The sequence below is a fragment of the Chinchilla lanigera genome, unplaced genomic scaffold (genome assembly GCF_000276665.1).
Source record: "Chinchilla lanigera isolate Chin_1 unplaced genomic scaffold, ChiLan1.0 scaffold00014, whole genome shotgun sequence".
Lineage (NCBI taxonomy): Eukaryota > Metazoa > Chordata > Mammalia > Rodentia > Chinchillidae > Chinchilla > Chinchilla lanigera.
The window spans coordinates 28,254,517-28,271,855 of NW_004955415.1; the positions used below are offsets into that span (position 1 = coordinate 28,254,517).

Below are 17,339 nucleotides of genomic sequence, written 5' to 3' on the forward strand. Positions count from 1 at the left end.
GAAATAAAACATGGAGCTGAACGTTTTACATCATACACACTTAAATGACACATATTTAAAGTGCAGCTTAGGAATGGCGGTGCCCAACTGTCATTTCCAGCATTCTGGGAGGCTGAGGCAAGAGGATTGCAAGTTCAAGCCCAGACTGGGCAACTTAGTGACTTCATGAGGCCCTATTTCAAAAATTAAAAATGTTAGTTGCTGGGGATGTAGTGCTGTGTGAAGACCCTGAGCTCAATCCCCAATACCAAAAAAAGCCAGAAAGCATGACTGTTTTATCTTTGGTTTGTGGCATTATCAGTGATTTTTACTTTGTTCGTTGTACCTTTTTGGAGTTGTTTTTTTTTCCCCCTTTGGGGGTGCTTATTTTTAGGTTTTCTAAAATAAAATGAATTACTTTTATAAAACTAATCAAACCTCAATGTTACATAACTGCACTTTGCCAGTTATTACTCTTTGTAAGTGTGATATGTTCTAATCCGGAATCCATTTGGGGAGCGAAACACATTTTAGCACTTGAGCCTAAGAAATGTCTCTCTCCCCCTCCAGGTCCATTAATATAAGATTAGCCAACAGCGCTGACACTCCTGGTGTGGAGCAGCTGGTGAGCTCCCTCATGCTGAGTAGAAGCATATTGGAGGACCTGGCCCAGTACAATGAGGCCCGCAGAGACCCTGTGAGTACCAGGGTGACTGTAGTGGCCTCCTCCTTACCCTGTGGAACCGTCAAGACCCCCACATGTGGATTCCACCCTGCCTGGGGCCGCAGTGGAGGAGCAGTGCAGGTGGGGTCACAGGAGGGACACGGAAGAGAGAAACAGGAAACCAAAGGGCGAGAGGGTGAAGCTGCACTGGTGGCCCCGACAGGAGTGACGATTGCCCCCTACAACTGTATTGTGGGGGTAGGAAATTTGGATTTGATGCAGATACATGTGACAAAAGGAGATGGATCCTAGTCTTTAGAACAGGCACCTCTGACCGTGGTTACAGAAGAGGAGCTCGGGACTCATGGGTGTCTGGTGCCCATCCCAACAGCATCCAATGCCAGGCTTAGGGTCCTGGGACCCCACTGTCACCCACTGGAAGGGAGTCTGGCCACACCCTTCTTTTGTCTTTGCTTTGCTCCGTCTTGGTCTCTTTTGCTCCTTTCTTCCTGGCTTCTCTGGTGGTAAGAGCTGAAGTGTGGTCTAAGGAGCACAGGACCTAGGATATTCAGTCCGAGACAAGGACGTTCATTGGATGTATGAGGCCAGAGTATTTGCATATTAAGAGTAGGAAATCACACTCCTTTCCCACTGTACTGGTGTACATCACTTCCCCCAAGGATGCAGAGCATGGGCTCACTCCTACATGGCTGGCAGGACCCTAAGAAGGTGCAGCTGCTCTAGGAAACATGTTGGTTGTTTCTCACAAAACTAAGCCTGCAACTGTCCTGACTGGCAGGTGCACCCCTGAGCAGCTCTTCCAGGAAAACAAGGACTTGGCCCAAATCAGCCCAGATGTTCAGATGACTGGCTGCACCCTGAGGCATAGCCTTGCAGTGGAAAGCAGCCCAGCCAGGAAAGGAAGGTGTTGTGGCCACATGCACTACTGCATGTGAATCTGCAGTGCTGTGCCGAGTGAGAGTGAAGCCAAGCTTTACAGGCTGTATGTTGTGTGACCCCATTTAGAAGACATCGTGAAGTGGTACAGTGTTAGAGACAGAGAACAGATCATGTATTTCCAGGCAGGGCAGTGGTTGTCATTATAAAGGGGTTTTTGTGGGGTTGGAGGTGTGTGGTATCATGGTGTGGTGGCTACAGAAACCTACAGAATGTAACACACAGGCATACACATGCACACACGCACACATACAACACACACTCCCACTTCACCCCCCACACGAATCAATGTCAGTTTCCTGTTTGTCTAATGCTAGGGTTTTGCAAGCTCTTACCAATAGGGGATACTGGGCAATGTGCAGTGTGTGCAGGGGACTTCTGTGTTCTTTCTTGCAATTGCATGTGAATCTACAATTAATTATCTCAATTTAAAAAAAGGAAAAGCAGATTTCACTGAATGATATCCTTGATGAAGCAGTAAAATTATTGAGTCAGCCCAGCCCTTGCATCCGTGTGCTTCAGCTCTCTGTGTGACAGGGAGACGCACACAGGCATCTGCTGCTGCAGCCAGAAGTGTGCTAGCTGGTGGAAGAAAAGTGTTTCTGTGATTGTGTGTGAGCTCTGTGTGCCGAGCCAGCTGCCATTCCCTTAGAATAGCATTTTTACCTAAAAGAACAACAGGCAAAAAAAAAAAAAAATACATTGTTTTGGACTTGGGTGGTTAACAGATATTTTCTTAAAAATGGATGAGATGGTTTGTTACTCCAAGAAAACAACAGACAGATTTGTCCCCTGTGATATGATCCAATCTAGAAAAAACAGAATTTAGAGAAAGCAGTATCTGCCATCAGGAGCTTCATGAGCCAGTTGTTCAGGATTTACAAGTCATTTTCTGATAAGATGGGTGGTGATGTTAGTGAAGGTGATGCTGGATGTTTTGTAATAGAATGGGTCAACATTTGGTGAATTGATATTTTCCAGAGAAACAATGCATGATGCCGCTAAAGCATGCATAAATAAAAGAGTCATTCTGACCCATTTTAATAGAGCAGTGTATGCAGTGTTCATTGACACAGTTTTCAGGTGCCACATTGCAGCTACCCTGTGAAACACTACCAGTCACTGAGTTTTGGTAGATTGTCGAGGAGGAATATCCATAATTATGTGGAAAGATTATTTAAATACTTCTCCCTTTTCTAATTACATATTTTTGTGAAGACAGAATTTTTTTACATATATTTCAACCAAAATAACATATTGCACCAGATTGACTACAGATTTGAGAATCCAGCTGTCTTCTATTAAACCAGACATTCAAGGGATTTGCAAAACCAGAAAATGGTGCCACTCTTTCAATATTTTTGTTTTGGAAAATGTAGCTATTTTTATTAAAAATACATTTTTATATTACTATGCTCTGTATCATTATTTTAAAATGGAATAAGCAAGTTTAAATATGTTTTGTTATCCTAAAATGAAATAATGAACAAGTTTAAAATTTTGCTTTATCAGTAAATTAAACAAAAAATTCATCAACTTTGTTTTATTAATGAATTCAAATTTCCTAAGGTCAAATTTTTCTCAGTCTTACCTTCCAATGTAGAAGGTGGTGACAGAATTGCACACATAAACCAAAGCTCTTTGGAATCTTCAGTGTGTAGCAATCTAGGGATCATAGAATTCGAGGACCACTGAGGTAGAGTAAGGAAGGTGGGCTCTGAGGAGCAGGGGCTGGGCTCGCATCACCCATTCAGGGCAGCTGAGCGGGAGGTCTTGGAAGTTACCAAGTCTCCCGCACTGTTTCCTTGTAAATAGAATCATAGTTCTTGGAGAGTTGGAGTGAAGGGGAACAACGGGCATGGGGAGGCTATGAAACTTCACACCCAGCCCTACTTGTTGATTGTACAATTGTCATTGTGCCATGGTGGTTAGAGGGTCGTGGTCACTGGACCACCTGTGATGCTCACAAGGACGCTGATGGCCACACTCAGGCATCCTAAAGCAGCTGCTTTCCTTGTAGGATGGGACACCACTGCGAGCATTTGTGGCGGAAGTAGCAGAACAAGTTGTTGGCATTGCAGTGATCCGAAACGAAACGGTAAGTTGTTTATTACCGAAACGTTTCTTACCGAAACGGTAAGAAATGACTGTTTATTTCCTTCACACTAACTCTTATATCATGACATAGCACACAGTGCCTCTTTTGGAGTTTCTTTATCTTTATTTATTTGATGTGAATGTCTTCTTTTTCTGAAGTCTGTATGGATTTGCACCCCACTTTGTAGGCTTGCTTTTTTGTATTTTTTAAATTAAGTTTGATACATTTTAGATATACATAATGATCACATTCATCATAGGGAATTCGTACCTGTACATGGTATATCTTGATTCTTCTTTTTTCCCATTCCCATCTGTCCTTCAACCTCTCTTCTCCTCCTTATTTAAAAAAGCTTTGTTTCCATTTTTTCCTTCTTTTCTCATTTTTTTCTTTTCCATCCTTCCTTTCCTTCTAGCACCTCCCTAGTGCCCTTTCCCATTTGAACATTTTCTTCCTATTTCACAATATCTATTATACATTTTAGTCTTTATTTCCACTTTTGGTTTCTCACATCAGAGAAACAATGCAGTATTTACACATGTGTGTCCAATTTGTTTCACTTAAAAGTATGGCGTATGGCCAGTACCATGCTGTTTTTATCACAGTAGCTCTGTAGTATAATTTTAATTGAGGGATTGTGATGCCTTCCCTTTGTTGCCCAGAATTTCTTTTGCTATTGTAGGTCTCTTCTGGTTCCAAGTGAATTTTAGGATTATTTTTTCTAGTTCTGTGAGATATGCTGTTAATATTTTTATCAATGGATTGACTTGTTTGTTATGCTACATGCAAGATCCTCTTTGGTATCTCTGAAGATATTACGAAGGGTTTTAAAATCCTCCCCTGTTCTGTGAATACTCTTTCCTCTAGGGCAAGGGGCATGTTTCCCCATTCTGGATTTTACTTTAGCCCATTTCCCTCAAGTCTGTGTTGTGGGCAAACGATTAAATTGTCATTGTGGTCCAGGTCGCTTGGGAGAGGTGGGCAGCTATGCCCATGGGCTTCTTTATCACATCTCTTCTGCTGCTTCCTGACTGGGAAGGGTGATAGCCCCTGACTGGCTTCCTCTTGGTGCTTGGATGTTGTACCGTGGGAAACACAAACCCCAACGTGGCCCAAGGTGGGAAGGTGTAATGAGTGATAGAGTTTCCTTCCAAAATAAAACTACCTTATGTTTTGGCTTCTGTTACTCCCCCATTCTTTTTGAAATATGTTTTTTTTTTTTTTTTTTTTTTTTTTTTTGGTTATTTTAAGGGATCTGAGGTGGGAGGAATGCGTAGGGCCCATCTGCTGTTTTTAGCTAATAACCACTGTGGCTCTTTGCTTTTTTACTTTTCAGTGATTTCTCCACCTTACACCTGTTACTCACCTTATTTTATGAGGGATGTGTTCTTGGTAATTGATGAAAAGTCTTGCAGTGTACTGGCCATTACAAGGTCAGCACAGACTGAAAGGTGACCAGAGGCATGTTGGGTGCTAGTCCCAGCCTGGGGACCCCAAGCCCCATTCTCTCTGTGCTCTGTGCTGAAGCTAAAATACAAGGGACCTTGCAGGGCTTGGCTGCAGACTTCCCAGTCTGCACAATTTGCTCGCCTCAGCATCTCACTCACAGGACAGATCAAGTTCCCTGCACTCTCCAAAGGCACTTCTCAAAGCACCTGTCCTGTGGAAAGCAATAGGCAGTCTAAGTCTATGTCTTCCGAACTCCCTTGGAGTTGACTTTCTCTGCACTTCAGGTGTATTGATGTGGGGTTCCTGCAGCACACTAGAGGCAGGCCTATTTGTCAGGAATTGAGCCTGCTGCCACTGGGGCCCCTCCTGTGTGTAGCTCACTTGGAGCTCACAGCCCTGACAGTGTGTGCCTTGAGGAGCTGATGCAGGCAAGGCTGGACCACTGCCTCCCGGTGGAGTGCAGCGGGACAAATGGCACCCAGGACCTAACACAGAGAAAGCTGGGGCTCCTTTCATTGGAGACAGGAAGTTTAAAGCGTGCTGTGGGTGGGGCCTGGTGTCAGGGCCCAGCCACTCATGCCACTCCACTTTGGGACTTTGAGCTGACACGTTCTCACCTTGCCAGGAGAGCAGCACCCTGCAGGGGATAACAGAGGCTCTGCTGCCTGTTCTGGGGGCCCCCAGGCTCGGTTACCTGTAAGGACCAGCTCCAGCTCACGTGCGGCTCAAGGGGCCATGTCTGACATGAGGTTCCTGTGCTGGTAGCAGCCACTGAATGAAGAACAAATCCCAGAATTCTGCAGCCATCCTGCAAGACCAGTCTTTAGAGCAAGTGCCTTTCAGGAAACATAATTTCTACTTTTAAAAATTTACCACAAAATCAAGGTGGTAGTGAGAGAAAAACCCCTTTCTACTGTTGTATCTAAAGTAATTAAATGTGTGTGTGTGTGTGTGTGTGTGTGTGTGTGTGTGTGTGTGTGTGATTGTGATACTGGAGACTGAACCCAGGGCCCTTTCTTAGATTTTTTACTTTGAGACAAGGTCTTGCTAGGTTGCTCAGGCTGGTCTTGAACTTGCAGTCCTGCTGCCTCAGCCTCCCTGAGTGCTGGGATTACAAGGCATGCTTCACCACGCCAGGCTGAAAGGTCATTGTCCTGGGTATTTATCACAGCATGCCTGCAGTTAGTCTCCAATGCCCTTCCCCCCTCTGCAGGACATAGAGTACATACGCTCCCACTACAACATCGAGGACTTTATCTACTTCAGCCACCACCAGCGGGATGAACACGGGCGTCTGCATCACTTGGCCATGAACCCTGCTTTCCGGCACTACACAAAGTTCTTCCTGAAAGAGATCCTTCGCCTGGACTCCAAGACCTGTCTCTACTACCCTGTGTATCCGCAGCCCCGGGATGGCAAGGTAAAAGAACCCACCTTGCTGCCTGAGGCCTGGGTGTGCATAGTGCCTGGGATGCTCTGCTGCAGCCCTCTGCTCCCATTCTTGCCTCTGTGGATGGGTTCGATTACATCCTGTGTCTTAGTTCCCTAACGGCTGTGTTGAGCTCGGCCCTTTTCTTACACGACGGTGCAAGTCCAGAGGCTTTGGGTTCCTGCACATTCACAAGGGCAGTGTAACTGGTAGGGTAATTTGTTGGCTTCTCTGTACTGATGAAACAAAGAGTGAAAACGACGCACAGATGCTCTGAGAGGTGTGGAAATGGAATGGTTTCTTCTGGCGCAGTCGGGCAATGCCACATGGTCCTACTGTGTTCCTCCGAGCAGAGAGCACTGGGGTGATGGGCAAGTAGGAGAAACCAGGTCTATTGCAGAAGATTCCATAAGACTGCAGCGCTCCCAGTGAGCTGTGTCACTGTCTCCGTGAAAGCAGTAACAGTGGCGATGCAGGATCCCTGTGTCAGCCTTGCATAGCAAACTCCGAGGAGACTCCACACAGCACTTACGCCACTGTGACCAGCACAGACCTGATGTGTGTCGCTGCAGGTGGGCGCGTGAAAGCAGGCTCAGCTGGCCTCCACACCCTCACTGTCTGCCTCAGGGGTCTTCATAGCTCTTTCAGTGGCTGACAGGACACTTGGTACCCTGACGGTGGAGGTCTTTTTCTGCCTTTAAAACTTTCTGATCACATTCACATGCGCGTAACACATCTTCATTCTATGTCCCTTTTTCTTCCCCTCCCTCCATCTCTCTTGGTTCTCATTTGTAAAAAGTTCATCTCCCTGTTTCCTAGTACCTTTTATTGTGCTCTTTATTTATACTTTGGGTTTCTCATATAAGAGAAACCATGCTATATTTAAGCTCGTGTGTCTGATTTATTTCCCTGAACATTATGGTCTGAAAGTGCATCGATTTTTCTACAAGTGACTTAAGATTGTCCTTCTTTATGGCAGAATAGTACTCCATTGTGTGTAATATCATATTTTTTTTGTCCATTCACCTCTTGATGGACATCTAGGCTGCTTCCAAGACTAGCTATAGGAATTGTGCTGCTGTAAACACAGGTGTGCCTGAATCATGGGAATGTGATGTCTTTAAGTCTTTTTGGGAAGACACCTACGAGAGGTTGAATGGGATTTCTAGTTTTAGCTTTTTCTGCACACACAGGGGAGAAAGGAAACTTCTGCCTTAGTGGGGTGTAAACTTGTGCACCACTATGGACATCAGTGTGTCTTCCTTGTTCAGTGCTGAGTTCCCAGTGTCTAGAAGCGTGTGCACACACAGGTGCACATGCACAAGCACTCACACACTCACATGCACACAAACACACACGCACGCACACAGCCCGTTTTCTGGTGGTCCTGCAGCTAGTTCTTTACTGAAGCCGGGCTCCTGTGTAGCTGTTTCCTGCATGTTGCCTCATCCCCACTGCTGGGTCCTTGGCATGATGGGGACCTGGGCTGAGGGCTGTGGCCTCCAGACTGGACCACGCCGCCCTTTGGAGAACCTCAGGACTCAGAGTCCTGGGCATTGTCGTATGTCTTCTGAGTCACCCCAAGGGAGCTTAGCAGATTTTTAAATAATCTTATTTATCAAACTATTTATTAAACAAGCCAAAGTGTCTTAGGATAACACATAACAGTAATTAAGCCAGCTGTATCTCATAGAGCAAAAGCTTTTGGGGCCAGGACAGGAGAATGGGGAAGGAAGAAGAAAAAACACAGGTGATGTTTTTAGTGAGGTGTAGACCCTGCTCTAGGGCAACTTAAAACAATGTGAACACCCTGGATTTGAATGTAATGAGATGGGAAGGTCGAGGTTTTGCTGGAAAGCCTGGTCCTGTACAATTACCTTTAACTTTACACTTGGCCAGATGCTAACGGTGTGTCCTTCAGGGTGTGACATGAAATCCTTAGTTTTTATTCATGATATCAACCAGGATGTGTTGGGCTGGAGAAATCCTGTTCCCATCCATGCTAAAAAGAACATGTTGGGCATTTCATTATCTATTTACCACACTGGTATAGATTTAGAATTGTGCACACTATCAGAGGATTTGGAAATTGTTTTCCTTTCTGCCTGCACTTCTAACACACACACGCGCGCACGCGCGCGCACCTCCCAAGTGTAAGAAGTAATTCCAAACAATTTGGAAAAAGAATTTCCAACTTCTGCTATAAATCTATGCCTGAATGCAGCAAAATTGGGCATTTCAGCTTGAGTAATGTGGGCAGTATCCTCTACAGCCCCGGTAAGGATGGGCTGAGAGGCACTCACAGGCATAATAGCAGATTCCTGGGTTCTGCTGCTCAGTTTGTGGAGTCCAGCTATAAGGCTCTCTGGTAAAGGTGTTTAGAAGCACTTAGAAATGCCCGGGGCTCTTTCTAGGAGAGCAGGTAAAGACTGTGTAACCCATCTTATTTATCAGGGTACGTCTACAGTTCAGCTTTACTTTCATTGGTTTCCGGCTTGAATTGCGTAGATACAGCATTAAAAGTTTTGATTTCACAGTTTAGCTCCTGAGGTTTAAATGGTGACCATGTCCTGAGTTTTGGTTTCATCAAAACTAGGATTTCATCCATGTGTCAGAAATAAAAATCAACGCACTTAACTTCCTCTGGCAAGTTTTTAAAACTAGGTAAAATTAATATTCAAAGCGTTTTTCTAAAACATGATTTATCACAGTCTGTTTCAATCGGCATAAACCCAGCCATAATTTAAAGTCAAAATAATATGATCTGCTTTCCCCACACCCACATCCACTGTCCAGTCTGATCTTTTTGTTTTTAAATGTTTACTTTATCAACAAAGGTCCAGTTGAGTCTCAGTGAGTGCATTCCACTAGCGGGAAGATTTCTACACCCACGCTCACTCAGCCCTGGGATGGCACCATTCGCCCACGCCTTCTGAAAGCTGCCTGCGCTACACACACAAAGGTTAACAGGACACAGATAGCGCAGCTTAACGGGGTCAAATCACGCTGATTCATGATTGCCGTGGAGAAGAATATCCTCCTGGGGAAGATACTTGTACTGAGAAATCCCATAAACCAAACCACTTGTTTATCTGTCATTCCCACAGAGATAGTAATGTAATTACTCTCGTAATTATCTTCATTAGTGTCAGGCATTATCTACAATTCATTCCTCTGCTCGAAGAGTATGTTTGTTTATTTGCTGATGTCTCCCCCTCTGACTTGGCTGCGTGGAGAGCTCTGTATTTGTAAAGCTGCACGCAGACATCTGCCCCGCGCCTCTCTGACATTCTCTCCCCTAAAATATAGATTGCTGTCTTTCAGCTGCAGAGCCCCTACGCCCACTCGCTGACATCTGCCCTTCATTACTTGGTTCCCGTGCGACCACGACGACAGATTGTCTATCCTCTGGAAAAGCTTGGCATCAACGCTCCATCAAAGGCGGTCTCCAAGGACGCGGTGGGTAGCAGGGCGGCAGGCAAGGCGGCGCGGTGCCAGCTCCCGCGGGCTTGGCAGATGGGGTGGCAGCAGAGTCTTCCTAGGAGCAGGCTGCTTCTTAATTACAGGGAAGCTGGCGCTCATACCCTTACAGGCGGCACCCCAGGCCTCTCACAGCCCTGCCCTTGAGTGGCCGTTTCACTGTCACCCCACACAGCAGCCACACCATCCTGCAGAGCCACACTGGAGGTCGCCCTCAGGTGGTGGTGGCCTGGACAAATGGCCTAGAGCACCCTCCCATGGGTTTCCATTCCCTCTGCAAAGCAGAGTGCCCCTTGGAATCTACATTTTGCTTCCAAGGCAGTAAGTGGCCTTCTGCTGTCAAGACAATAGAGCTGCTGCCCACCCCCCCGCCCCCCATTTGCTTTTAAACTGTGTTTTTAACTCCTCTCTGGGCACTCCAGATGACAGACAGGATCCTAAAATGAAAGGCTCAGCATCCTGTCGTGGCCAGAACTGGGAGAGGGACCGGCAGGGCACGCAGATGTCATTTTCAGTGGCAGTGGACACGTGTGCATGAAAGCCCCACTGGGAAATAAACCGGGTCAGGTGGGCTGACGCACGGGCTTGTCATGATCGCATGGACGGCCACTCAAATAAGTTCCCAGAAATCCCTCGGGGAGCTACAAGAAAGGAAAAGGGAAGTGAAAGTGTGAGGACCAGAGTCCTGAGCCAAGGACCTGCCCGTCACAGCGAGGGAGCTCAGACGAAATAAAAGGACCTCAGGGAAATAAAAAGCCAATCTGTATCTCTCTTCTGCTAAGTTGTAAGTTTATATTTAAATAGAGACTGAAAGCAAATTGCAGTTCTTTTTCATCCTAACTTTTTATTGTGGAAAACACAAACACAAATGCAGAGGTAATGAGAATCATACAGAGCCGCATTTCTCAATCAGTCTGTGATGAGGGACCTCTTCTATTTTTATTTCAATGCACTGTTCATCATAGTTTTGTAAAAAGTGAACCCCTGGTAAAATTAGATTAAAAAGCAAGGATAGACACGAATTCAAGTCCAATTATTTTATTATTAGCTTTTCAAGACATGGAATCTTTGTCAAACTGCTATAAAAAACCCTGAACATGTCTCTCGATCTCCATGCTTAGGTGTTCACAGACCAGTTTGAGTTAGCACGTGACCTGGCCCAGAGCCTGTGCTGAGGGGCAGTGAAATGCCTGTGTCCTCAGCTCCTGGGAGCAGCGACACTCCCCTCTTAGCCAGTCTGTGACCTTCTGTCCCCCTCCCCCACACCGTGTCATTTTGAAATGAACCCCTACACCTCTCCTTCATCCGTAGGGCACAGACACCCTGGTAGTCACAGGTCTGCTGTCCCTGTGAGCCCCCCTGGAGGAGCAGAGGTCTGTTTGCAGGTGGCCATCCTGGGAATGCCATGTAGGAATGAGGGCCATGGTTGCCAGTTTGGTGTGAAGACAGCACACTGGGGTCAGAGGGCAGCTCCATGCTGTACCCAGACCGAAATGCACTTCCGTGGGGTCAGGCTCATCCCAGGAAAAGGGGCGGGGAAGAGAAAGAGTGGGGACTGACTAGGTGGGGGCACTGCTTGGCACCTTCCAGGTCAGATGGGGTAAAGATGAGCAAAACCCAGAAAAGCTGTAGGCACTGGTGGTGCCTATGGACCGGGTACCCTCAGCCAGCCCTGGGGTAGCCTGGGGCGCTGGCACTGGCAAGGATCGAGAACTTCCCCCTTCATATTCCCTTGCCCCTGGGATTTCCTAGTCTTAGGTCATTCTGGGGTACACTGGAGCTCCAGATGTGGAGAAAGCCATAGAAAATATTTTTTTCCATTAGAAATGGTCCTTCATTACTTCCCAAGGTGGTATGATTTGAAAAATCATTGCTTACATTTAATAACTTTCTCCCCAGTCCTCTGAATATGTGGTGCCCCATGCCTCTTCCTTCTGAGACCCTGGCATATTTTAAGACAGCAGAGATGGGTAGCTTAAACTTGGATCCAGGCAATGGTTGGGAAAATAATAGTCCTGACGCATGTCACCTGCTGCCTTCCCCGCACAGTTGTGTTTGTTGTGCTGGTGGATTCTGACTTCTTAAGAAGCTCTTTTACTGCTACGCATTGTACTCGATCTTGATATAAGGTTGTTACTAAAGATGAAGATTCAGTAATGTAGCTCAGTGATAGAGCACTTGTCTAGCATTCACAAGGTCCTGGGTTCAATCCCCAGCACTCAAAAAAAAAAAAAAGCAACCATGTTGGGCATTTTAAAAGTTCTATCAAAGATTATCAAACCATAATCCACATGGGATGGGTCTTAATGTTTAGAGGTTAAAATGCTAAATTGCATTATTTAAAAATATTTTTACTTTTTCACATTTTAGATGGCTTTCCACTTTGGGGTGGATATCTGACCAACTGAGCCACATAGATTCTCCGTGTACTTGGAGGAAAAATGGCCGTGTGCGCGCTGTGTTCTCAGCAGAGCAGTAGCTGTGCTGTGTGAGCTGAAGCTGTTGTGTTCCTAACTGAATTCCTTCTCCCGCTAAGTTCCTCACCCCTTGCCACCCCGGCCTCAAGCTTTCTATGGGACTTTCCACGCCCCTGCAGGTGCATGCCGCCTCTCTCTGCCTCACGCCTGTCGTACCTTTTATCCCATTTAAAGCATCTTCAGATGACCGCCCATCCCTCGCCTGCACCTAGGAAGCCAATCTTTCAGGGAATGGCTCCCTCCAGGCGTGAGTAATGGGATGGAAAGTGTTTCATCTCGGTGGGTTGCCAATTTAAATCTGGCACAAGGCAGTGGTGATTGAAATTCATCATCGCGTGGCAGGCAGTGTGTCCCCTCCTGCCCCGAGGCCCTCATTGCATCTGCCTGCTCTGGATGGTAGGTGTCCCTGCCACACACCTTCCCTGGCCTTCCTGGTAATTGACAGCTCACTCGATAGCAGGCCATAAGAAAGAACCCAGAAAATGCAGATGGCTTGCATCCCATCTTACAGAAGTCAGCCCCAAAGAGTCATAACAGTATGTTCTTGGTCACCCAGTGTGGATTTGTGGATGAGAGAGAGCGCTTCTTCTGAGCAAGACCGTAATCCACATGGCAGGCCTGAGGATTCTCTTCTTGGCTCCAATGAGCTGTCTTGGCCTGTGTGTTTATATTCTAAGAGTCCTAGAAACATTTTTACCCAGTGCAACATCCTGGATCACCTGCCTGGGTACATGGTGAGACCCTCAGAATCTGGCTGGGTTAATGGTGCGGCCAAGCTCATGACATGGAGGTGGCTCTGTACGCAGGTGGGTTTTCTTTCCTGCCTGCTTCCAGAGAGGCTCAGGGCTGTCTGTGTCACCGTCCTCATCCTCAAGGCACTGCCTATCTAGTTTCAGAGCTTCTGGGGTCTTGTGCTGTCCCCAGGGAGTAGGACCTGGACTCCTGGGAGATGACCCTGGTTTCTGTAGAATTCCTGGTGGAGGGACAGTCCGTATGGCTTGTGTCCCAAGTATTGCTTCCTTTCTGGGAGTGGGTGGTTAAATAACTATTACCTGTCATAGCAAATTCCAGAAAATCTGTTTCAAATTTAGACAACCCCTACCCTTCTTTATTAATGGTGGTTCCCTATGGCCACTTTGGTTCTTCCTCTTGGTTATACTCTGTGGGATTACAGTGTAAAATTCTCTCTCTGTCTCTGTCCCTCTGTCCCTCTGTCCCTCTGTCTCTCTGTCTCTGTCTCTCCTGTCTTTTCAGAGTGACCAGCCCTGTTATTTTATTTTTCGTGGTTATTAGTGCTGGTCTGTTGAAATCTGGATGAATGAATGTCTTGAACATCTCCATTTGGATTCCATGCATTTAGTTTCTCACGTCTTTCCTGTGTGTCTCTAAAAGGAAAGCAGATCTTCTCTCCAGCTCCATGCTAGCCCGCGCTCCCCTGGTGTGGGCTCTTGGAAGATGTCGCTCACTGGCATTCCCCACCCTTTGCATTGCCCCCTTTCCTTGGCCCTTCTTGCCCAAGCTGGTTATAATTACCATCCGATGGACTGTTCCTGGGTACTGTTTCCCTCTGCAATCTGCTGCACCGGGAAATTGCATTATTCTCTGGTACGTGCTAGATTTTCCCTAGCTTAATTGATTCACAGTTCCTTCCTTAACCTGGGTAACTTTCACTGCCAGTGGTCAGACTTTCCTCTGCTGGATTTGTGGCTAGGGAATTTTTAAAAACAGCTCTTTAGATATCCTGGGGAGAGGTTTCTAAAAATGCAAAGCTATATTTTTTCAGCATTGTATAAGCACTGACCATTATTAACATGACCATGGCAATACCTTCTTGAAATTGACACACTTTAAGTCACTACTGCGAAGCTAGGTTGCTTTTGTAAGTCACTTCTCAGCCGGTTCCTACATCTTTATGCTTCTTGTGGGAAATATATTTCCTTCTATTTAGAGTGAGGCCTTTTCCCTAAGATCCTCAAAAAAATTTGTGTAAATTCCTTCATAGGCTTCATTTTCTTCCAACAATACAAGTTCTATGGCCATCTCTTTCTAATTCTCTGAACACACTCTAGTTTAATGTAAAATATAGTATATCGTGTATGTCAGAATGACTAACAAACCGTCTTATTCTCATTAGTATAATTCCTCACTCTTAGAAAACTGCAAAGTAATAAAAACTGTTCCTATTGTGTGATCATGCTAAAGGCTTCTCAAGGATTGTGTGCTCCATACAGACTTTCTTATCCAGAAACCGAAGTACTGATGTCACGCTCCTTGTAGGAAACCACTCCATAGGAAAGGAAGATGGCTTCACCTGGGACTCTTTGAATCTCCCAGATCTTTGACACTAACTCCTTCCTTACCCAAAGGTTAAGTGTAACTACAGGTTGCTGGCTTTCCCCAGCTTGGAACCTTCTCTCGCCAGAGTTGTTGCTCTTGGGTTTGATCTGGGGTCGGCCAGGGAGGAGTAAGCATCTGGGTCCAGGAGCAGGGATTAGGCCAGTTTTAGGCAATTACAGATTCAGACCTTCTAGACTACAGTTCTAGACAAATCTTGATGTGTCAGTGGCATGCTGTGCGTTATGAACCCTTCCTAATCAGGGTGGCTGCTGCTAGGAAAGGATGAGGAGGACTTGGATTCCCATGGAGGTTGCATTATAAACCTGTTCAGGTTTAGTTCCAGGCTGTGCCAGCTTGGCCATGCTGGGAGACAGTGTCACAGCAGTGCCTGGCCCCTGAGTGAGAAAGGCTAGTAGGGGTGGAGGGGTGATGGGGAACCAGCTGGCAACATGAGCATGAGCTCTGGGAGTGGCTGGAGATGGGCTGTGACAGGTGGAAAATGAAGCCTCGAGGGAGGGATAAGAGAAGGGACTGCGGAGAGTGACTGCGCATGTCAGTGTCGTCACACATCAGCCCCGTTCCTAGAGGAGATGCTGCAGGACAGTCCCCCCACACCACAGCTCTGCTGGGATGTGAGTCCTATGTGCACCTTGGAGTTCCCCATTGAACTGGTATAACCTCATGGGTTTTAGTTCACTCATGGAGTTGTGCCATCATCACCACTAACTTGGGGCATTTTGTCACCCAGAAGAGAAACCTGTGCCCATTAGCAGGCACACCTTGTCCCCGGAGGTCCCCTCCCCCAGCCTTAGGCAACCACTAATCTACTTTCTGTCTCCAAGAACTTCCCTATTCTGGATGCTTGCTATAGCACATGCTGGCTTCTTTCACTTAGCATACTCTCAAAGTTCATCCATATTAAGACAGATACTTCTTTTTATTTCTTTGTAGTTCATTATCTATCTATCTATCCATCTACCTATCTAGTTTACTTACTTATTTTGAGACAGAGTCTTGCTAAGTTGCCCAAGCTGGGCTGGAATTGGTGATCCTCCTGCCTCAGCCTCCCAGAGTGCTGGAACTACAGGCGTGTGTCACCATGCCTGGCTACTTAATTCCTTTCTGTTGCTGAACATTGTTACCTAACAGTAGCACATATTGCTCATCCCCTCACCAGTGATGGTGTTTGGTTACTGTGGGTAAGGCTGCTGTGAACACTCACACAAGGTGCTGTGGCTGCGTCCCCATCTCTTGGATGGACACCGCTTGCCGGGTCACCTGGGAACTCTCTGTTTAGTATTTTGAGGCCCTGCCAGACTGTTCAGCGAGATGGCTGCCCCCAACCCACTCTCCCGTCCTTAGTTCAGATCTGGCTCCCTGATGGGGAGCAGAGGGGGAGCTGGCAGCTGCTCCCAGAGTTCCACACACACATGGGAGACTGCACTGCTGATAGAAATGTCCGGCCTTTGAAAGCAGAAAGGTTTCTAAAAGACAGTCTTTCCTGCTGTACCCACAGGGACATTACAAAAAGGCCAGCAGCAGAGAAGGTACTCAACCAAACATAGGAGCCAGAGAGACTCAGTTTGGGTTTTTCTAACTGTCAGTATGGCCTTTATTCCATGTCCCCTGTATAATGTCACTGCCCTTAGGAAGAGCTGCAGGTCTTCAGCAGACAGCGTCCACTCCCTGAGCCTTCCTGAGTGTGGAGCTGGGTGATGCCTGCTAGGGTAGCCCAGGGGCCAAGATCTTCCTCCTGGCCTCCTGGCAGTAGAACCAGCAGCCTCACTATTAAGTGGCTTCTTCAGAACCTGCTGCTGGGATAGGAAGGAGGGCAGCACTTCTGGAGAGACTGCTCTGTGTGTTTTAAAGTAGCTGGGGACACAAAACAGCAAAGGCGGCAGTGAGAGCTGCAGACGCTGCCTAGGAGGTGATGCCTGTTGCCCTTCATCGAAACCGGGTACCTCAGGATGAAAGCAGTGAGGCTCATGGTAGCCATTGTAGAGTAAAAAGCAATAGAGTCAGTGACACCCTAAATCCTTGAGTCTAGACCTTACATTACCTTTATTGATATTTTGGCACTTTTATGGTTAAGTGATTTTCAGTGGGAAGAACAGTGCTGACATGTACGAGTAAAGCTGCCCACGGTGCTCTGCGACACACCTGTCCCTTAAGTGTGAGATGCTGTCCCCGCACACCCAGTGTATCAGGAAGTGACCGTGCAACTTTCCACTGTCTTGAGGGCCCCAGCCCCCAGTGACAGGACGCCACTTCCTCTCTCCAGGCTCCTCAGTGGACACATTTGACCGTCATCCTGTGCTGTCCTCACACTAATCGTTTCTTCCACTCTGCTTAGGGGGAAACTGAGGTCAGGTGAGGTTAGGGAAGGCAGTGAAGAGTGAGCCAGTCAGGAGGCCACTTGGATCCTGGCCCCCTGTGCCGTCTGGACAGGTGGCTGGGTTTTCTGCCATG

At 46.8% G+C, this 17,339-nt stretch overlaps 1 protein-coding gene across 4 annotated transcripts in view; it reads left to right on the plus strand.

Annotated features, from left to right (window-relative positions):
- Cfap61 (cilia and flagella associated protein 61) overlaps positions 1 to 17,339 on the plus strand; it is a 217,993-nt gene that overhangs the window by 83,153 nt on the left and 117,501 nt on the right. For 3 of the 4 annotated variants that reach the window (XM_013512185.1, XM_013512188.1, XM_013512186.1), the window contains 4 exons: positions 550 to 676; positions 3,621 to 3,698; positions 6,361 to 6,567; positions 9,886 to 10,035. In XM_013512185.1, coding sequence (XP_013367639.1) covers positions 550 to 676; positions 3,621 to 3,698; positions 6,361 to 6,567; positions 9,886 to 10,035 — 562 coding nt within the window. The remainder of the gene's footprint in view (positions 1 to 549; positions 677 to 3,620; positions 3,699 to 6,360; positions 6,568 to 9,885; positions 10,036 to 17,339) is intronic. The other variant, XM_013512187.1, reaches the window with a different exon arrangement.